Here is a 7482-nt window from a genome sequence, read left to right on the forward strand (position 1 = left end):
CTCCGCCAACTTTCTGACTGTGTGACTTTGGGCAAGTGACTTCATTCCTCGGAGCCTGTCCTTGCACCTGCAAGGAGGAAAACTGGTCCCTTCCAGGTGGAGCGCGGGGTGATGAGGCATGAGTGCAGGCGCAGGGCAGGGGCGCACCAGGTTGGGCACGCCAGGGCGCGCGCGCTGCAAATGGAGCTCCCTTTCGCGCGCCGCCTTGCAGCTCTGAGTGCTGCCGGAAGCGAGCCCGCCGAGCCTGTGGTCCCTCGGGGCTGGGATAAAGGTGGCGGCGGAGGGGGAGCACCCGCGGCCCCCTCCTGGCCCCAGGGCGGCCGCGTGCACCGTGCCATTGGCCCGGGCAGCCGGGTGGGCGGGCGGATGACATCAGCGGCAGGTTGGATTATAAAGGCGGGAGCGCAGCTGCGGACTCAGAGCGCACCCAGCCGGCGCCTCACAGCACTGAGACCCGCGCCCGCCCGCAGCCCAGCCCGCCTCTCCGCGCTCGCCCGCTCTCCTGCAGGCCTCACACGTCCTCGACCCAGCGGGCACCATGCACCTCTCCCAGCTGCTGGCCTGCGCCCTGCTGCTCACACTGCTCTCGCTCCGGCCTTCCCAAGCCAAGCCCGGGGCGCCACCGAAGGTGAGTGCTGTCGCGGGGACCCCAGGCCTGCGCGGGGCAGGGGTCCCGGGAGGATGTGGCGCGCAGAGGGTAATAGAGGAGGCGGCCCTGTCCCCCGAGCTGTGCGCGATGAGAGCCGTAAGCCCTCGATGCCCGGACTCAGGATGGACTTCCCAGCTCCGGGAGACTTTGACAGAGGCGCAGCCCGGGACCCAGTGTGGCCAACGGGCGAAGGGCGAAGGAGGGAAGGGCAGGGGATCCCCGAAGGGTGGACAACCGTGGCCGCATGGCAGGTGGATGAGGGGCCGACCTGTCCGGCATCACAAGTGACAAACCGCGCTGGCGGATGCTTCTGGCCAGAGCATCACGGGCCCCGCAAAGGCCCCCGCGCAGCCACCGCGCTTCCCTGCACCTGCCTACTCTTTTCCTCCGACAGGCCCCACGCACCCCGCCGGGAGAGGAGGTGACCGAGACCCAGGCTTCAGGTGGCGGTCAGAAAAAGGGCGACAAAGCTCCCGGGGGCGCCAATCTCAAGGGTGACGGATCGCGACTGCTCCGGGACCTGCGCGTGGACACCAAGGCGCGGGCAGCGTGGTCTCCTCGCCTTATGCACGAGCACCCCAACGCGCGCAAATACAAAGGAGGCAACAAGAAGGGCTTGTCCAAGGGCTGCTTCGGCCTCAAACTGGACCGGATCGGCTCCAGGAGCGGCCTGGGATGTTAGTGCAGCGACCCCTGGCGGCGGTGAGTACGCCAGTCTGGCCGCCCTGCGCTCCAGACGCCCTGCGCCCGGGCACCGTCATACCCAGTCCTTATCCCCGCCCGCAGGCCCGGTCCCCTTTGATCCTAGGGCAGTCCTTGCAGACCCCTCCCCCGGTCACTAGCAAGCCTCTAGAGGGGAGCCAAGCCACCCGGCCTGAGTGTGGGCTTGGCACTGGGCAGTGCTCTCCCCTACCCCCAGCCCATTATTCCATTTTACAGATAAAGAAAGTGAGGGATAAAGTGGTCAGGGAAGTGTGGCAAAGTCAGTAATGACAGCCTGGCGGAGCTCACCTGGCTGCTTCTAGAGAGGCCGAGAGGTTTGATGGAGTGATATCCACCTCCACACCAGCAGCATCGGCCCCAGTTTGTCAGTTGAGGAGTGGAAGGAAGATCATGAGTTTGTGGGAACAGAAGAAAAGGGGATATACACAAACCAGGAGTAAGCCTGTCTGCCAGCCACTCTGGGGATGGTGCCCAGGGTAGCAGGCAGCCAAGTGGTCAGGGCTGCTTCTGGGTCAACTGGCCCTCAACCCCCCAACTGGCAAATTTATCTTCGTAAAGATTACAATGGGCAAAATGCGTGCCCCCTCACAGTAGGCAGAAGAACCCTCGTTGGCATTGACCAGGGAGCTCAGCTGGCTGGGACATTTTCATTCTTGTCCCATGTCTAAACCGTGACTGCTGGCAGACTAGCCTGTCCAGGGTCCTGATGCTGCTGCAGCCGCGGTGAATTCAGGTGAACCTCAGCATTCCTGACCCTATTTCAGGGCAAGGAAAGGAAAAGACTAAGATAAACCTTTACTTTTGCCCCAACCTCAAACTCACCATGTCCCACACTGAGTTCCAAGCCAACCCTGGCTCCCAATCACACTTCTAGCCTCCCTTTTTCCAGCACAGCCTCCTCACCTTCTGCCAGGCCTGGAAACCTCTGTGCTTCGTCAGCTGCTGCCAGGTGCTGCGTCCTGGCAATTGACTGCTACAAAGATACTCGCCCCCTCTCCTTCCCTCTTCTCCATTCCTGCCACCCATCAGCGTCCACTGAATAATGTCCCACCCTCTAGAGCTTCAGGACCAAACCCCTGTTGGTTTCCAGCCTTGTCTCTTGCTGCCATTTCCTGTCCCATGCTCAGGCCATGGGAGGCTGGTCCCTTCACACATAAAATTTTGTCCATGTCCATGTGGCTTCCCTCAGTGGAAAACAAAGAGCACCCTCTATCAGCCTCTCTGGCAAATTGCCTAGGCTTTTTTTTTTAATAGAACCAAGGTCCCTGGGTGGCGCAAGCAGTTTGCACTCAACTACTAAAGATTGGTTGTTCGAACCCACCCAGCGGCACCATGGAAGAAAGGCCTGGCAATACTCTAAGGAGCAGCTGTACTCTAACAATGGGATCACCGTGAGCAGGGACCTAACTACAGAAACTAGTGCCCAAGACAATTAGTGTTAAATTGCTGAATGATCTCTCACAGCTGGCGAGGGAAACCGTGATGGCCGATAGAAACTGCTAACAGGTGCCCTGCCTCCAGCGGCGCCCAGGGCACACATGCAATACCCAGGGCACATGGCCTACCTAACCCCTCCCCCGACCCCAGTTAGGCCTTTGGCCATGAGTCAGAATCAATTTGATGCAATAGATTTGGTTTGTCTTTGTTTTTTATAGCACAGGACACTTTTTCACTGTAGGTGTAGTTGTTTCTGAACCTACTCACTTCCCCACACTGACTTGTGAGTAGCCTGGGAGCTAGAAGCTAGCCTAAGACAATTGAGGCCCCACAGCACCACCCAAAATGACCGGAGAAACCTGCCGCCCTCAGCTTTCAGGTGCTCCTCTCCACCTGCCCTAGATTTCGGCTTGCTCCCTTCCTTTTTTCCTGGCCCAGCTGTGTGCTTCTCCCCCATCCTGCAGGGTCTTCTGCCATCTGTGACCTGGACTTGGGCCTTGCACAGGAAGCAGAATGGTTCGGGCACTCAGGGCCCAGCCCTTGGCAGCTGCCACTCCACTGTCTTTGCTCTTTTCTCTCATGTCTAAAAAACGAGCAGATGGAGCCACAGGCGTCAAATCTTCACCCCATGATTTAAGCACCAAACTTAAACTTTTGAATCGAAACAAAATTCGTTAACCTTCTATGAAACAGCCCCTCCATCCCTCCCCCCCATAGGACCCTTGTTCTTGAACTTGGCGGGTGGGCTGTAGGCTTCAAGTGATGGTCAAATAGCTGAAGAGAGGCGCCAGGTAGGGGGAATCCAGATTGCTAAGACTTTTTGATCCTTTTTACCAGGGGAGTTTGTCAGCTTCCTGGAAGCTCTCGCTTTTAGTGTAGGTGAACCCCTCCTTACCCTTCTAAGGAAACCCTGGTGGTGTAGTGGTTAAGTGCTACAGCTGCTAACCAAGAGGCTGGCAGTTCAAATCCACCAGGCGCTCCTTGGAAACTCTATGGGGCAGCTCTACTCTGTCTTACAGGGTCACTATGGGTTGGAATCAATTTGACGGCAGTGGGTTTGGTGTTTTTTTGTTTTGTTTTGTTTTACCCTTCTCAACTCCACCTTTACCAACCCCCCATCCCCTTGGTAAGAGAGCAGAGCCTGGAGATAGCCAGGGTTTATCATGGTGGCCATTTCTCCACCCAGTGGCTGGCTTCGGCTCCAAGCAGCCACCATAATGACTGTCGCTGACAGTTATAGGTCTTGGTTATAAACTCTTAATGACATACACAGACGTGGCTGGTACCTGAATGAACACCTTGCCCACGGGCCCCAGGAACATCACAGACATCTGTCATCTGTTTTAGCAGACGGGGCAGAGAATGGAGTTGAGGGGGTTCACTAAGCCCTTCAGAGTCCCTCTGTGTGTGATGTCCTTGTGGAGGGCACCCACCGTCTCAGAAGGGAGTGCCCACAGTTTCACTAGCAGGAACTGGACACTGTTCAGCTTTCCTCAGGGCAAAGGGGGTTGGTACAGCCCTCATCCCATGGCTCTGATAACCTCTACCCCAGCAAGCCCTGCATACATGTTCACGTCCCCTGCTTCTGAAGAGAACCCTGGGCCCAAACTCTTCCGAAGCAAAGCCAGCTGAAGAAGGAAGTGCTGCTTACTCAGTGGTGGCTGTGACCCAGTCACTAGGACGGATACCCCACGTGTGGCCTCCCGCTGGATCTCAAAGGCAGCCCTGGGAGGTGGCTATTATCCCATTTTATGGATGAGGAAAGTGATACTGAAACCTATCCAGGGCCAGGCAGGAAGCAAATGTCAGAGTTGGGATCCAAGCCCACGTATCCCGACTACTCAGGTGTTTCTCTCTTCCCTACCCTCCATCATCACTGAGACACATAAAACCAGCACCAGACTGAGGGTTTGCGTTGTACAGGCCAGGGTGGGGGGTGGTGGGGCTTTCCATTCTCTTTCCCTCCTGTGCCTCACTGGGTGAGTGCCAAGAGAATAGACTGAATGGGGGGGGGGGGCTGGCAGACACGCTGGTGCCACTGGGCTTAGGGCAGGAAGTGCCCAGAACACAGAGAAGGTGAGGGCCCTGGAACCCACCATAGGAAGGTCTTCACCAGGTGGCTGTAGGGAAGAGGTGGAGGGACATCGCCTTGTGCTACCGTATGAAAGGGGAGGAAGGTTCTAGAACTGCCCTGCAGGCTAAGGGGCCAGAGCTGAGCTTCGTGTGTTCCCTCTGTGTTTCAGGATTGGGAACTTGCTCCGTTGTGATGAGGTCACCCTTGGTCATCAGCTTCCCAGCGACTGGAAGCAGCACCTCGAACACAATGTGGCTTTTACGTTTCTTTTTTTTTTTTTTCCTTACCCTGGTCCTGGGAATACACAACACCAACTGTCTGATGATTATTTTGGAGGGGCTGTGATTTTATTGTTTGTTTTTTAAAAGAAAAATAAAAAGTTATATATATTATATATATATTATATACATGAAACACACACACCTACACCAACTTGATGACAAGGGACAGTTTTTAAGAGACTGACAAAACCAGCTGTAAAACATTGCTGTTTGTAAATTCATGTCATGCATAAATGTATTTATGTTGTAAAGCTATTTATATTGTTTATAAAGAGATATTTATAAAAATTTTATTTATGTAACTAAATGAAAGAAGTCAATCATTGTAATGTTTTTGTCCTAGCTAGTCGAAAAATGTAAAAGGAAAAAAAAGTCGTTCCACAAACATCTGGAAAACTGTCTTTATTTATTCATTGCATTTCTTTTTTTAGGAATTAGTCTGAGGAAGAGGGAGGGTGCCAAGGCTTTTGCCTGTAAATAGCCCCTGACAGCGGGGTTCCCAATTCTGGGTCCCCTGGGGAGCTCGTTAAAAATGCAGACTCACCCCCCAAGTGATCCTAACCAGCTCAGGCAGGTCAGGAAGCCCACCTCAGAACGCCTGACATTTGTGCATCAGGTCTTGCGAATTAAGTAAAACTGAAATTCAGCTAACTCGTTAGCGGCTGTCAGCCCAACTCATGACAACCCCATGCACGATGCAGTGAAACTACTGCCATCCCCACGATCGGACGTGGATCAGACCGCTGTGATCCGCAGGGCAGTCACTGGCTGATTTTTGGAAGTAGATCACCAGGCCTTTCTTCTTTGTCTTAGTCTGAAAGCTCCACTAAAACCTGTTCAGCATCACAGCAACACGTAAGCCTCTACCGACGGGTGGCTGGTGGCCGCGCATGTGGTGTGTTGGCCGAAATGGAACCTGGGTGTCCTGCACAGAAGGCAAGAATTCTACCACCAAACCATCACGACCTCACTATTCCACCTTTTCTCTGCTATTAGGGGAAAGAAATAACAGAAAACTTTCCTCCCCTTTTGGGGATGGTTAGAAGTTTCCGTATACCTTGCAGAATTGGCCAGGATCCCTTACAGGTCTCAGCAACTCCATTTCATCAACTTGTACAGTGAAGCATAGGACGAGACAGCCTTTACCTTGTGGTGAATGTCATGGTCAGCTGGAACCTGAGGCCCAGGGCGCCTTCTGCTCTCAGAGAGGGGAGAGGCCATTATCAGACTTCCTGTTTGTGTCGTGTGTTGTGCTTTGCCGGGGCGGGGGTGGGGGGTATGGGTTTTCTTCTCATCTGAAACTTCTGACGACTGTGGCTCCTACGCACTGTGAGCCTCCAATGGGAAAATGTAAATCTAGAATCTCTTCCTGGAACCAACAGAAACTTAAACGATTCCCTGGTGATCTAGCTCCACCCTTCGCATGGTGACATTTCTGTGCAGACTTTCCCGTTATGTCCAGAGAAGCGGACAGGTGGGCACCAACCCACTCAGGGGAATTGGAAGTAGTGGTGGTCTCATGGGGTCAGCAGGCCGGGATGAGCTCGCCCCTGTTCCAGAGGAAAAGCGTTGCTGGGGAGGTGGCCAGTGGCCCCTGGTCGTTCCACGAGCCCTGTGACTTTTGTTCCCGAATGGCCCTACAGCAGCAGGTTCTCAGGCAGATGGGCGGCCAGCAGTGACCTTACCCAGGTGAGAAAACCGCTTTTAAAACAGCTTCCAGCTGGGGAAGGTTAGGGCCCTTCCCACCCTCTCAACTTTCGCCACTGCCCTGGGGGATGTTTCCTGTACCTCTTTCTGGGGACTAGTCTACTAGTCGGGGCACGGCTACCTTCCCTTGTCTCCTCTGCCTCTGTGGCTCAGAACTTGGGTTCCTGTATCAAGGAGGGCGAGAGGGGTCCCAGCTCACAGTGCCATCTGCAGACCCTGTTCAGTGGGGCACTGGTGGTGCTGCAGAATCTGCGGGGGGCGACGGGGGGTGCTGGAGGAAGCTGCAGCTACTCAGCAGACTTTGCCCAGGAGGAGGCAGGCAGATCTTCCCAAAGCCAGACAGAAGGGGCTGTGAATTCCGGGACTGGGGAACCACCGCTGAAGTTAAGGGGCTTCCCCTACAGGCAGCGCTAGGGCTGCCTACTAGTAACTCAGGGCTGCCAAGGCCCCTCTGCCAAGTGACACAGCTATCTTCCAAAGGAGCCCTCATCCACGGATTAGCCTCAAACAACCCACACAAGCCTCAGGTGCTAACTTTAGCCCCTCCAGGCCCAGACCAGGCTCAACTTGCCGGACAACTGGTCCCTCCTCTTACATCCAAGCCTGAAGTC

At 55.0% G+C, this 7482-nt stretch overlaps 1 protein-coding gene across 2 annotated transcripts; it reads left to right on the top strand.

The window, feature by feature from the left end:
• Positions 1–538: 538 nt before the first annotated feature.
• Positions 539–6918, top strand: NPPC (natriuretic peptide C). 2 transcript variants are annotated; one of them, XM_003417912.4, is made up of 2 exons: positions 539–628; positions 1044–4728. In XM_003417912.4, the coding sequence occupies exons 1-2, from the start codon at positions 539–541 to the stop codon at positions 1329–1331; spliced, it is 378 nt and encodes a 125-aa protein (XP_003417960.1). In that variant the 3' UTR covers positions 1332–4728. The 2 variants fall into 2 exon arrangements, with proteins under 2 accessions (XP_003417960.1, XP_023413522.1); XM_023557754.2 differs by lacking the exon at positions 539–628 and adding an exon at positions 5053–6918 and having other exon boundaries at positions 846–1351.
• The last annotated feature ends 564 nt before the right edge of the window (positions 6919–7482 follow it).

This window comes from Loxodonta africana, chromosome 6, assembly GCF_030014295.1.
Source record: "Loxodonta africana isolate mLoxAfr1 chromosome 6, mLoxAfr1.hap2, whole genome shotgun sequence".
In the NCBI taxonomy this organism is placed as follows: domain Eukaryota; kingdom Metazoa; phylum Chordata; class Mammalia; order Proboscidea; family Elephantidae; genus Loxodonta; species Loxodonta africana.